General features: G+C 34.0%; 1 protein-coding gene across 1 annotated transcript in view; it reads left to right on the top strand.

Moving 5' to 3' along the window:
- Nucleotides 1-12,933, top strand: part of LOC144839290 (uncharacterized) — a 29,795-nt gene extending 16,862 nt beyond the window's left edge. The window contains exons 26-46 of the mRNA XM_078694606.1: nucleotides 219-341; nucleotides 747-869; nucleotides 1,381-1,497; nucleotides 1,985-2,107; nucleotides 2,483-2,605; nucleotides 2,714-2,836; nucleotides 3,308-3,430; nucleotides 3,748-3,870; nucleotides 4,319-4,441; nucleotides 4,955-5,077; nucleotides 5,625-5,747; nucleotides 6,091-6,213; nucleotides 6,639-6,755; nucleotides 7,273-7,395; nucleotides 7,845-7,967; nucleotides 8,368-8,496; nucleotides 8,611-8,769; nucleotides 9,563-9,712; nucleotides 10,686-10,736; nucleotides 11,213-11,314; nucleotides 12,220-12,933. Of these exons, the coding sequence (XP_078550732.1) occupies nucleotides 219-341; nucleotides 747-869; nucleotides 1,381-1,497; nucleotides 1,985-2,107; nucleotides 2,483-2,605; nucleotides 2,714-2,836; nucleotides 3,308-3,430; nucleotides 3,748-3,870; nucleotides 4,319-4,441; nucleotides 4,955-5,077; nucleotides 5,625-5,747; nucleotides 6,091-6,213; nucleotides 6,639-6,755; nucleotides 7,273-7,395; nucleotides 7,845-7,967; nucleotides 8,368-8,496; nucleotides 8,611-8,769; nucleotides 9,563-9,712; nucleotides 10,686-10,736; nucleotides 11,213-11,314; nucleotides 12,220-12,347 (2,552 nt within the window). The 3' untranslated portion in view covers nucleotides 12,348-12,933. The remainder of the gene's footprint in view (nucleotides 1-218; nucleotides 342-746; nucleotides 870-1,380; nucleotides 1,498-1,984; nucleotides 2,108-2,482; nucleotides 2,606-2,713; nucleotides 2,837-3,307; nucleotides 3,431-3,747; nucleotides 3,871-4,318; nucleotides 4,442-4,954; nucleotides 5,078-5,624; nucleotides 5,748-6,090; nucleotides 6,214-6,638; nucleotides 6,756-7,272; nucleotides 7,396-7,844; nucleotides 7,968-8,367; nucleotides 8,497-8,610; nucleotides 8,770-9,562; nucleotides 9,713-10,685; nucleotides 10,737-11,212; nucleotides 11,315-12,219) is intronic.
- Nucleotides 12,934-14,817: the final 1,884 nt, after the last annotated feature.

The raw sequence follows: 14,817 nt of genomic DNA, 5'->3' as shown, positions 1-14,817 counted from the left end.
TCATTTAGTTGGCTTATATGCATGAGGACAAAACATGGATTGGATTATTTCCGACATCTGCTCATTGTGATTTTCACGTTACTACTATAGTAACCGTTTTTAAACAGTTTAAAGTTAACCAGTTTAAAGTTAACCAGTTTAAAGCTAACCATTTTAAAGCGTGATATTTTTTTCCAATGCAGATAATAATCATAAATAAAAATAATTGATTTTCGTAGTTGTAAATGCTTGTAATAACCATGCTTGTCAAAACGGAGGCTTGTGTTCAGCAACGTCTGGTTCATGTACGTCTTACAGCTGTTTGTGTGTGGGATGCTACATTGGTAACTTCTGTGAAACTAGTAAGCTCCACTATTGAGCTCTGTCTACACTATCAAACTTACCATACCATAATATGGACACGATGATGTCATATCACTACCATATCTGGACATATCACTACCATATTTTGGCACATCACACTTTTTTTGTTAATAAAGTAGTTTGATAGTGTAGACAGAACTTTAGTAAAAATATTGAAGCAAATAGTATGATTAATCATCGTTGATCAGATAATTTATTTTCAAACTGTAATCACCAACAGGCTCTTCAACAATATTACGCCAATCGTTCACAACTATCTTACTATGAGATCGGAGGTATCGTACTCCACTGCAGCCATGGCCTAAATTGAGCACAAGAGTGGACGACAATCATCTTAACTTAGTACATATGTGTATACTAATTTCGTGTTTTATGTTTTTAAGGAACCGATTCATGTGTAGCCTCTCCATGTCAGAATGGTGGCATATGCCAACTAGATGCGAACTCATGTACCTCCTATTCGTGTGTGTGTCCTAACTGCTACACAGGAACCTTCTGCCAAACAGGTGGGTCCATATTTTTGGTTCTAGTAATACTAGGCTTAATACAAAGAAATATAATATAGACCAAGCGTAGTAGGAGATTGTTTTCTAGATCTGTAACTGAACTGAACTAAATGTTATAATTCAAAGACCGAATCCACGAGATGTATATTCATTTTCTAGCTGGCAATAGCTGAATTCTTGTTTTGATTAACTCCGAAAGTTGTCTTTATTGAGTGAAATAATATACTATATCTAGAAATAGTATTAGGGATTTTTAACCTGAATTACTATTACTTTTTGCCTATGCTTTATTGTTATCTTAGTTAATGTTTCAACGTAATGAAAAAAGGGTTTACAAATACAGAACAGCACTGTTGTGGTCTGTGTCGTTTTCGTATCTATCCAAGGATATCAATAGAATTTACTTAATTTTCAGTAGTTCTCAGTTTTTAATTTTCACTTTTTATGACAAATAATAGTACTCATTTCAATAATAAAATAGTAAAATTCAATCTGTTTTTTGTGTTTTCAGAGATTGATTATTGTACCGTGAATAACCCATGTGTAAATGGAGCATGTTTCACAACAACGTGTCCAGACGTTGTGTGTGTTTGTGAACAGTGTTTTACTGGCGAATTCTGCACTATTCGTAAGTGTTTTACGCTCACAAATTATTTGACCAATCACAACTGAAGGACCATACGAACCTTCGCTTGTGATTGGTCAAATCGGTTGTTTTGCACGTAGGCCTATGTCGTCGTTTCATTTCTTCCTGATGGAAATCAAGCGTTAGGAAGTCAAAATTTAAGTAACCCTTAACAATTCGATTGTAAGGAAGATTGAAATAATATTCCTCTTCGGGAAAGAAAAATCAGACACAGACTCAGTAAAAAAAATGTCTAATATTATTGTAATTATTCGTATTATCGTTTCTTTTTTCTTCCTTTCTTCTGAGATTTTTTTTTGTACGGCTTTTATTTTCTAAGTTGTTGCTGTTATATTTCTGATTTTTTTTTCTGATTAAATTTTGTTAAAAGTTCTTTGTGTTGTTTTTTGTGAGATTAAAATAAAATAGCAATCACATTCGAATCATTACTAAAATAACTCTTACAAAAACAATTCTTGGTTATTTACAGCGGTAAGTGGGTGTGAAAATAACCTTTGCCAGAATGGCGGTGCATGCATACCTGATGCGAACTCATGCACAAGTTACACTTGCCAATGTCTTTCATGCTATGAAGGTTCCTTATGTGAAACAGGTAAGATAATTCTTCCCAATTTAAATTATTAGAGTTAAGTTATTTAAATTAATTCTTTTTAGCTAAAATTATGAAAATCGGCTTTAAAAATAATTAAACTGACTCGTTTTAGTGTAAACGTGTTGGAATCTGGATATGTTGTGAGGAGTTTGCTTTCATTCTTCCATTCCTTTATTTTACTCAAAATGTATTTCAATAACAATAAAATAAGAAAAAGTACAAGAAAATTACAAGCAATATACTGTAGGAATGGGACTTAAAATGGTATCAAACTTGATTAAATCAACTATTACCAGGTATAGTTAGGCCTAAAATGGTACGTATTTTACTGATAGATTTTAATAATAAGTATGAAAATGTATTGTACTTCTTTAGAGGTGAGTGGATGTACAATCAATGACCCATGCGTCAATGGAGAGTGCCTTGGTGTATTTGGTTCTTGTCCAGCAGTTTTCTGTGCCTGCGACTCCTGTTTTACAGGGGAATTCTGTACCACACGTAAGTTTCAACGATTATTATAGTATTTAAGCTTGTGTCCTCATTAAGATACCGATAAGGCACTTCATCCACGTACGATTTAACTTGTCAGTCTGTCTTATTGTCTAGCTATCAATGTCTGTGACATGAATATGTGTCAGAATGGAGGAATGTGCGCCACAGTTCCAAATGCGTGTTTGTCATTTACATGCCAATGCTCAGCCTGCTTCAGTGGACCATTTTGTGAAGTTGGTAGGTATCACTTTATTTTCTGCATGGCAATAATTGACCGTTTAGATAATAATTATCATCTTTGTTAACATAATTGTTCACACTACGGAAAACGTACACTAATTTCTTCTTTAAAAATTATAATTAATTATAGTTGATATCATTGCTACCGTCTCTTAAGTCGAGTATTGTCTGTCACATCAAAGATAGAGTATAGCATAATAACACCATTTGTCAAAACGGAAATCTAACTTGTTAATGTTATGTGCATTTTACAAAATCTCACATAGATGTAACTGCCCATTGCATATGTAAGGCAAATGCAGTTCTATACAATATATTTCATTTATGTTGCGATGAAAGGAGTTCCTAATTAAAGGTAAAACTGTAGCATTTACTGCGTTCGGATCAATGATATGTAAATTTGCAAAATAATGATTGTGATAACAGTTATTCCCAATAATAATAGTATAAATGGTATCTAATTCTCAGCTCTTGAAGCATGTGACAATGACCTCTGTCTGAACGGAGGTACGTGCGTGGCCATGCCAGGTTCCTGTACATCGTATACATGTACTTGTCCTCTGTGCTTTACTGGTGCACTTTGTCAAACAGGTAAGGAAGAAATACTGGTACTTTACATCTTAGACAGTCATGATGTATTTTATGGATAAAATGTGTTTGTTTATGGATAAATTGTGTATGTTGTCCACCAGTCAGCATTCAGATTTTGTCTGCAAGGTGATTCAACTAAAAGTATTATACAACCTAGGCTGTCGACATCTAGAAAAGCCAAATTGTTCATTAAATAACAGTTACGATTGTATTTAAATGATAGCAAAAGAAGACTGATTATATAATAGGCAATCTTGTAGTATTACGAAAAATTCTGAACTTTGCTGATAATTTCGTTTTTTTGTTTTTATGTACAGCTGTAAATCCATGTACCAGCCATCTTTGTCAGAATGGTGGTATATGTTCAGTGGATCCTAATTCATGTACAAACTATATCTGCACATGCCCACTATGTTATTCTGGAACTTTCTGCACTACAAGTAAGTAAATAGCTCTTCTAACAAGTTTGTCCTCGTTGTCATACGCACAAGCAAGTTCAATACTAAAACAATACTAAAATCAGGTTTTGGTCTTTGGGCAAGAATTGAACTTTTACTCTATTAAACAATTTCCATAAATTAACGAATACATACATATGAATTGAATTGAATCGGAACTACAACTACATTTAATAAACAAACAAAATACAGTTTTAATTAGAACATCTTTAATTTACAATAAACCGTTTTGGAATAAAATCATCATCATCGTCCTTCTGTGCAGAACCTTGTGTATTCACATGACATACCGCTAGACTTGAAAGTCCAGTTCATTTAAAATACTTAAATATATAGTTGTTCTGTTAATGTAAATCCTAATAATGCTCTTTACGGCAATGAGCCTGATTCAAAAAATCAAAAAATACTGATTGTCTAATTTTTGTTGTAGTAATGAGTGCATGCGACAGTAATTCGTGTGCTAATGGAGCGGTTTGTGAACCTGTTCCAGGCTCGTGCACTCTGTACACGTGCGCTTGCACTGGATGTTTCATGGGAACACTCTGTGACACTCGTAAGTAATAATTACACTTAATAAATAGAAAAGAATAAGAACATTTGATTGAACTGTGCCAACTATTATGGTCGTGAAAATGACTTGACTTGCAATATAGTAGTTCCTATTCTGAATTTATACAGCATTTTGACATCTCGTCACACTTCATTGCTTATCAGATCCGAAAGTTCATTGTTTGTCTACAAAACATAGGTCTAAGACGGCCTAGGCGACATTTACGGATTTCGCTCCCTGCGAGTGAAACCATTTATTGTAGGCGACGATTGTACACTGCGTAGTCCATGGGAGGTTGTTATCCAATGAAAGAAGCGTTTTAATATAATGCATCTTTATTAGGGGCCTACTTCATAAAAATTACGTTGCTATAATAGATCTGCTCGCAGTCTTAAACTTTTCAATTTCTAATATATATATAATATTTTTTTCAACATCATCCAGTAGCAATCAATGTTGCCCATAAAACATTATAAAACTACTTCATGTTAACATGTTAGATGTCTTCTTTTTCAGCATTTACCGCATGCACAAACCACCAATGCCAGAATAACGGGTTATGTGTCGAAGTATCAGGTTCATGCACGAATTACAACTGCGCATGCACAGGCTGTTTTACCGGGACATTCTGTCAAACGCGTATGTATTTTAGAGAAGAATTAAATATCACAAATATAAGATAATAATGTGTGGCCTATCACAGGCTGTGTACTCTGTATGCGTGGCATATGCATTTGCTTAGTTCCACGTAAAATATTTTAATTCTTTGTTTAATAAGTTATTGTTTCAAACGTGTCATAACACATTTTAAATTATAACAATTACAGGAGAAAACCGTTTTTATAATTCGAAGTGTTTTGGTATTTTTAATTTCTATGAATTATATATAAAATAATAATAAGATTTTTATAGCGCACATACCACTCAAGAGTGCTCAAGGCGCATTTAAAAAATAAAAAACAAATCATACAAATTCCTGACAAATAAAGTGCAATTTCTTTGGAGAGTCCCCATCCGTTCTCGTTCTGTCGCGGTCCCGGACCCCTACCTAGGTGACCAAACAAAGGAGCAGGATACACATTTGCCTTGCCACAGAGGACCGGGTGCTCAGAGACAACAACCAAGACATATATATAATATATTTATTTGAGTATCATAAAACAATAATGATTTATATTTTGTTCAGAGATGAATCCATGTGCTGATAACCCTTGTGTAAACGGAGGTGTATGTACAGTTGTCACAGGCTCTTGTACTCAGTTCACGTGCGCATGTCCAACCTGTTATACTGGAGATCGTTGTCAAAACTGTAAGTTGATTTATTTTGTCCCCAAAAGAGAAATAATCAATGCGAATTTTTTGGAACTTTGTAGGTAAACATGTTACCTTAGTAGCAGGCTCTTTCAATATGTTATTCCATGTGTATGTTGTTGTTCCAACTCGGACGGAACTTAAAGACGTAAGAGCGCCACAATTTATTTAACCAATCACAAACAATGGATCATTTGAACTGTCGCTTGATATTGGTCAACTCACTTGCGGTGTATTTATTTCGCTACGTTATCGAAATTATGTATTCTTTAAAAGGTGCATATTAAGTGGACTAGATTGTACTGAAAATTGAATTAGTGTTTTACGGATTTTGTTTATAGTGTATGATCCATGCGAATTTTCTTTATGCTCAAATGGAGGAGTGTGCAGACCATCTGCTGGTAATTGTTTGTCGTTTCAATGTGAATGTACCGCATGTTTTACGGGAGCGTTATGTACTACAGGTAAGTTTGACAACAAAACAATGCCATTAGTAGGCTATAGTCTATAGGTCTAACATTGTAATTTATCTTAAAATTTAGCATTCTTTACCATGTAACAGTTATGTTCTAATAATAGGCCAAGTGCAGTCGTATGTTTTAGGTGCGGTGTAGCTACACTTCTTGCTTCCAGTCTTTAATAGTTGTCTTGTTTATGCTGTTAGTATTCCTCGAACGCCACCAGTCGGCGTTGTTATTGTTGTCGATAACTATCTGCAAGTATACATATGACACGCTACGTCTGCCAAATGTTTATATTTTTACCAATACTAAGCCAAATCGCCGCCTATTACCAACTAAGGCCTAAATACCATGTGTGCTTTACTTTTGTATGTATGGCCTACCTTATTATAAATTATATCGCATAACAAATATTGTTGTTTTTAAAGAGAGTAATATTTGTGAGGGGAACGTATGTATGAATGGAGCAACCTGCCTCTCTACGTCATGTACTTCTTATGTGTGCGTATGTCCTGCTTGCTATACTGGAACCCTCTGTCAAACAGGTTAGTTTATTATGTTATAAGCCAAGTAATGCCGAACGCATAATCACACCATTCGTTTTATTGCACCTTCATATTGCCTTACAATGTTTAGACTATGTTAATATTAGAAGGCGATTTGAATTTTTTTTCAGTAATTCTTGACCATTTTGTCGCTCCACATTGACAGCTTGAAATAATTGATGGACTATTTTTAATATTTATGTTTAAAAGACTATTGATATAATGTTAGGTTTCCTTTTTTTTATAAATAAACGTTACAGAGATACTGTAGATAATATTATTCAATCCAGTCTTTTATTCTCTGGTCCACAGAAAATAACTGTACTGAATAAATACATTAAGCCGCGATTTTATCTCGGGGTTATTAGGCCTACTTGAATTGTGTTATTCTGTCGGTTTTTTATGATCTTAATTTTCTTGTTATCTTTGCGTTGTTTTGAAAACTTGATTGAAGCAACCATTACCATATCAAAACTGTTTCGAATAAGACATCATCTGTTGTTTTATTTATTTTTAGGTATGGATCCATGTGCCAGCCACGAATGTAGCAACGGTGGAATATGCTCCCCAGTACCAGACTCTTGTACCGATTACACGTGCATATGCCCTTCGTGTTTCATTGGGAGTCTGTGTCAGACTGGTGAGTGCTCTATAATATAGTTAACCGTAAATCTTATAATTGTAACCCTGGGTTATTATTCTTCGATTTCTTTTTAGGGTGGGTTACTATTAGAAGGGGGGGGGGTTACTATTAGAGTGTGGGTTACTATTCGTGTCGTATACTCCAATAAAATTACAATGTTCCAGGTATGTATCCGATGTAACGTTAGACCACACGTTTGAACGCATACAAGTTAAACCTCTATATTTAAGGTGTTTTAACTCCGATAGGGAATATAGAGCGTCTAAACAGATTCAAACTAAAGACCGCCGATGACGTAAACAATTATTATTATTTGCTTCTTGATTTATAATTAGCTCCTTCAAATGTATTAATCTTGTTTGATTTGTTTTTATGGTTAATGTTTTATTATGAAAGGTTTGCAAAATTCAAACAAGCATTAATTTAAAACTATGTTTTATTCATAGCAATCGATGGATGTTTCCAACGAACCTGTTTCAATGGAGGTACATGTGTACCGGACCAGGCAGTGTGTTCCTTATCCACATGCTCGTGCACCTCCTGCTTCACTGGTACAGACTGTGAACTTGGTAGGTATACGAATTTCATAACGTTTATTTTTCTAATTCAAACCGGGCAATCCCTTCTTATTATGAAAAGGAAATCTGACAATAATAATTAATAGCGACCTTCCGTTTCACGACGCACCACTAGACTACGCACCTATTGAGTACAAAAGTCATTCTTCACGTCTTCATATGACAGCTGCGTAAAATAGAAGCTTTCTATTGTAAAAGACGATAACAGACCCAATGAAACCCCATTGGTGTGTTCAGGTTTAGATTTTATGCGAACGGCTTACGCGCAAAAATATAACCAATCACAAATGATAGTTCAGAAGATCCGTTGGTTTGGTGATTGATCAAACTGCAGTGTGTGAATACCCTGTTATTTGTGTGATAGTAATCGCTCAATTTTCTCTCATTCCAGCTGTAAACCCGTGTGAAAACCACAATTGTATGAACGGCGGAGCTTGTGTTCAGACCCCAGGTGTCTGTGATAGCTACACATGCATGTGCCCTGAATGTTACACTGGTGAATTTTGTCAATACCATTCTTGTAAGTAATTGATCGGCGTATATAATGAAACTTTTAAAATAATAACTTAATAGGACATAGCGTGTTGAAGAAAGTGGCTTCATTTAAATTATATTTTTAAATATCTATTTTTAGCCAATATTCTCCAGTTCAACGTGTGTGGAGCTTCTCCCTGTTTGAATGGGGCTGAATGTTACGCAAGCTACTTCAGTACAAGCACAAATGAAATAAGTTCCGACTATAGCTGCCGCTGCCAGGTTGGATACACAGGACAGAATTGCTTGTTCACAACCGGTAAGATAATCGAATACATTCAGTATAATCATGTGCCTATTTATTGTAATATTAAAAAATATGGGATAATTCTGAATACATTGATTGTTGTGGTGATGTGAGTTTACATTATGTATGTGAATTTTGTATTATGTATAGATGTTATAAGGAATCATGGAAAAATGTGTAATCCAGAGTGAATTAGGCAATCTTGATGCGACCTATAACATACTGTAGGATGTTTTCATTGTGCACAATTGGGGACATTCGGGACGTTTTTTTCTCAGTCGATTTCTTGAGACATTTTTATAGGATGATCACGTCCAAAGTCGTCGCAAATCGCTCTGTTATTCAGCATAATTTACATTTATTGAGATGTCCCTTTATAGTGTAGTTTTGCTCAATCAATCTAATGCATGTTCACACTAATGTTCTTTTTAATCTCCTAATCACTTTTTTCGCACGATGTCCACTTGAGTACTGTCATCACTGTGGGCTATCACATATCATCACTCTTCTTCATAAGGCTCTGTCTACACACTATCAAACTAGTTTGACATAAAAGTATGATGTGCCTAAATATGATATGACATCATCGTGTCTATTATGGGCACATCACATTTTTTTGTTCATATAAAGTTTGATAGTGTAGATCAGACAGAGCTTAAGAGTGTATTTAATTAATCTGCTGCTTTCCTTTCTATTTTTATACATTTCCTTAGCTCAAGTATTAATAAATATTTAAAAAAACTGGAGGTCAATCTGTAAGAATTGTACTGTTCTGTTCAGTAAAAAAGGAAGTTTGTTCTTACAGGTCAACTGCCTACGAGTGATGTATGTGCCACTGCCAATCCATGTTTGAACGGTGGAACTTGTAGGAATCTCTACAATAGCTACGATAGCTCTATCAAATACGTATGCGCATGTCCATTCGGATACAGTGGACAGGATTGTGAGCAACAAGGCAAGTATATATATAGGCTCCATTTTGTTGCATCCTATTTATTTATTTATTTATTTTATTTTATTTCCAAACCCAACCAACAGCAAAATAAATTCGCCAATAACAGGAGAGTAAACACAAAACGGATACAAATACATGAACAATGCCAAAAATAATAAGGAAGCAATTGAAAATTATAAAATACTTAACACTTTGTTCTTAAACTGATTCAATGAATCAGAACAAATATCAAGGCTATCATCTATAACTAAAAGAGAATTATATAATTTACCAAGTCTACAAAACAATCCATTTGACAGACATTCACCCTCCTAAAGGGAACATGAAATGTGAGTTTGGATCTTAATCTACGAGAAGGTACATGGATAAAGAAACAAGAAATAAAATTACAATCAAAATTACTATGAATGGAATTATATAGAAACTTAAGATCGAGGTAAGCTCGACGTAATTTAGGTGATAAATATTTAACCGAATTAATTTGCTCAGTTTCCTATATTAAGAGTACCGAGATAATTACATTTTCAATTGTTTTATTAGTATTAAAGTTTAAACAGTTTAAAATGAATAAGAAAATGCAAAATAAAAACAATACAAGTTTGTTAAATTTAGTTTAACATTGACTTCGAGTTAGGGTTAGATAAAACGAGAAAATACAAGCATTATAAAGTTTCTATGCTGCATCAAAACTACCTTAACTGAGAAGAAAGAAAATCAGATCTTACAACATCTACGAAAAGGGGACTAAACGAAGTGACCATGGATAGCTCAGATGGGTAACAGAAAAAAACATTAGCAACAAAATATCAATATAGTTTAAACAACAGTTAGAATAACTGTTGTTTAAACTATAGTAATGCATATTTTTCTCGGGTTTAATTGCCACAATAATCAAATAATGCTTTTAAAACGTTTTATTCACTTTTTTCCTCACCAATTGACACTTTTTTATTCGATTGATTATATTTTAAAGTAAATACCGTGGGCCGCCGTAGAAGAGATGTCAATCAAGAGAACGCAAAAGGTAAAATAATGTATTTTTCTTCCTCAAGATGTTCCTCAAATGTTTAGTACATAATCAGAAGATTGGAAAAAATTCCTCCAACAATTCGTGTAAAGCTCTGTCTACACTATAACTAGTTTCACAAAAAAAGTGTGATGCGTCTAAATATGGTAGTGATATACCCAAATGTGGTAGTGATAACGCGGACTTTTTCTTATTACTGTCTTACCGATTCAATAGCCTTAATGATACTTGATATTGATAGAAGATAAGGATTGAAGGATACAACATCACTTCCGTCTTTTTTTCAGTTAACATTTATTAATCTAATCTTCAAAAAAAAGTTATCAGCTTATTCAATTCACAGTAATGACTGTATGGATGCAACACGATTATAGTGTGAATTCAGATTACTCTTTATTTTCTCCTGTTTATCCGCCATAGTCGCATTCGGAACACTGTTTGAGTGGTGTTCTTTGCATATTAATTTATTTCAGATGAATGTCATTGTGTACATGGAGCCTGTATTCTCGGTGACATTGGAAATAAGTCGTATTGTTCTTGCAACGAAGGGTATACTGGGAAACACTGTGATACACGTAAGTAACATATCAAAATGTAGGCCTATGTCCCATAATGTCTAGAATGTTTTATGTAAAGAAATGGACAGTCCATTCGAACCACATGATCTACCGTCTCCGATCACGATCGCCTCTCGAAAGGTATAGCTTAAACATAGACTTAGAATCCAAATAATCTTTCCAGAATCAATTTTGATTCAGATTGACTACTACTTATTCTAAACCATTTTAAACACCGTGGCACTGTTGACAATCTCACCATGCAATGAATAACAGCTGCAATCGCAATAACCACTCACACTAATGCTTGGTTCCCACTAGAGACGCAACACAAGGACCAATTGAATTGACCAGTCACAAGCGATGAGTTATTTGAACTGTCGCTTGTCATTGGTTAACACGTTTGCGTCTTTGTGTTGCGTCCTAGTGGGAACCAAGCTTTAAGCTCGGTTCCCATTTGGACGCAAATTGGTCAAAGTTCAGGTTATCCATCGCCACATGATTGGTCATTTTTCTTTAATTGCGTTGCGTCCAAGTGGGAACCCAGTTTACCACCCCATCCATTATTAATACCACACCCACTCTACCAATACCACACCCACTCTAACAATACCACACCCACTCTATCCTAACAATCTAATACTAACAAAGCAGTGTTATAATTTGAATTTTTCCTCCCACAAATTCAAACCACATAAAGTAATTCTGTTTTGTAATAAATTAAGAAGTGTTAATACGTAAAAGAAAAGCAATAAAATAATCTGTAGGCATATTGACAAATAAGTTGAAATATATTACAGTTGCTATACTTTTTCACTTATTATTTGAATTGAATAAAACAGTACTACATTATATTAGTATATTGTTGGCAATAATAAAATTATTACTATCAATAATACGAATAATAATGTTTTGCATTTTAGATATGGTTGTTGACAACATAATAACAGATATGTGGATCGTTGCTCTAGCCATCATGATGTTTGTTATCGGTATTCTTCTCATTGCCCTCTATAGTTTAATTTCGAAGATTGTTGGTCCTACAAAATAAACTAGCTATCTTCCGGTTGCAAACACATGTTAATCAATACATGAAATGTTAATTCTTCTCATTTCAAATTCTGAATTTTAGCCTACTGTGTATTTAATCTGAATCGGACATTTTCAAAAGCCCCTTGAGCACCGTTGGTGAGAATACTAGGCGTAAAAATAAATACATAATGGTAACTATATATTACATACCAAACTTCACATTTGCTTTATAATTAGAAGATTACCATTTTATTGGTCAGAATAAAAGGGAAAATGGTATTTTAGATATACTAATAGTAATTGGTATAATTGTATTATCAATAAGTATATAACATTTAGCTTTTTCCATGCTTATATTTCCTATGCAACTGCAATAGATGGAGATGTAATAACAACTAACTCAAACTCAACTCAAATGTGAACAAAGTATCCATTTTAAAATTTTCATTTTAAATGGTTCTTGTTTTCAGGAAAAGCTGTATATAAATGAAATTTTCTTTTTAGTAGAATGTTTTTTTTAAACAAATAATAAATGATAATGTTCATTTGCACTACCATTTACAACCACCGATTTTAAGATACACAGTGAAATGTACTTTGTTTTTGTACCAATATGAACACTTATTAATAATAGTATGTAGTTTGTAATGACAATAAAGTATATACACAACAAAGAATATTAATGATGATATAGACTTAATACTGAATACCGTATAAATATATTCTATCCAAATAAGTTACGGTTCGGGTGATCTGTCGTTTGTGATTGGTAAAATGGCTTGCGTTGCGTATCTTCCTTGCGTTGCGTATCTTCCTTGCGTTGCGTATCTTCCTTGCGTTGATTCTCAATACAGACGCATTGCAGAGACGTAAGCGCAACGCAAACGTTCAGCAATGACAAGCAACAGTTCAATTCTTCGCTTGGTCAAATCACTTACTTATGTTTTTGCGTTGCGTCTCTAGTGGAAACGCAACGCAACAAATGCACAACGCAAGACGTAATCACAACACATGCCTACTTTTACAAACATCAAAATCAGTCCTGTGTAAATGCAATGACATAATAGTAGTACACCATCATCTTTTAAACAGTCATAATGTTCTTAAGCTATGTCTACAGTATCAAACTAGTTTGACAAAAATAGTATGATGTGCCCAAATATGGCAGTGATATGCCCAAATATGGTAGTGATATGACATCATGTCTATATAATGTTTGTCTGTCACATGTTTTTGTCACATAAAGTTTGATAATGTAAACAGAGCTTCACGAGGATTATCGGTACTTCAATTATTTTCTTTCTTTATGAATTTATTATCCAAAAATATTTAATCATAACGTGATGTCTCTCCCGCACACGAACCAACGAAGCGGAAATTGTTTATCGATTCTAATGAGTATAAGTCTGGGAATACTATACTCATAACCATATTTATACCACGTGGTACTGCTGAAATACACGCGAGGGTTTAGACGACGTCACTGGGGACGACACGTCATTAATAAATAGACGCGTTTCCACGTTTTGCAGTGACAGAACATTCGTCTGTATTAGTTATTTCTGGAAGTTGTGCTGTCTTGTGTTTATGATTTAGTTATTTTTCCTTTTTATATTCTGATTAACTGTTGACCTTAGCTATATCAAATTCATTTTTATAATATTAAGTGATGAGGTGGGGACGGGGGGGGGGGGGGGGGGAGTCATTTTGGAATTTAGTATCGGAACTTGGTTTTGTTCTGCTTCGACATATACTTCAATTTTAAATTTCAACCAGCATAGAAAGAACCACCTAGGATCCAATATTAGCAAAACGATACTGGTGCATTTTTAATGTGTACACTAACAGAGAAGATTCACTAAAGCGCCGAGTTGACCAATGACAAGCGACAGTTCGAATAAGCCATCGCTTGTGATTGGTTAAATTACTTGCGTTGCGCTTACGTCCTTTCGTTGCGTCCTATTGGAAACCAAACAACCCAAGCATCACGTGTATTTTATTTTAATGTTTAAACTATACATAAAAAATCATCACAATAAAAATCTGTGGGTTCAGTGGTTGGATCTCAATGGAGATACAAAATAAGAATAAGCAAAAAGCTAAACAAAAACGATAAAGTAAAACAGTCAGAAAGAATGCGCAGAGATTTCGGGCAATACTAGCCTTTCATCAGTGCTCTTCACCAGTGCCCTTCATCATAATAATATATAAATATAACTCTAAAAAAGCACAATTGCCAAAACATGAATCACTAATAATCCGCTAATACGTTTTATTGTGCCAAGTTTAAATAAAATCACAGATGTACACTGATTCATACTTGTGATTCATCTTTCTAATTCAATACTGTTCTTATTGTTGTCCACAATTTTATACTAACGTTTTTCTTTTCTCATTTTATATTCATTTATGATTTTAATATTCCTACTGAAAATAGATTTTTTTTTTTTTTCAAATATCAATTTGAAAGTCTTATGTTATTGTGGATT

Source organism: Antedon bifida, chromosome 4 (genome assembly GCF_963402885.1).
Source record: "Antedon bifida chromosome 4, ecAntBifi1.1, whole genome shotgun sequence".
NCBI lineage: Eukaryota > Metazoa > Echinodermata > Crinoidea > Comatulida > Antedonidae > Antedon > Antedon bifida.
The sequence above is the reverse complement of the archived record's forward strand: the minus strand, read 5'-3'. Positions and strand labels throughout refer to the sequence as shown.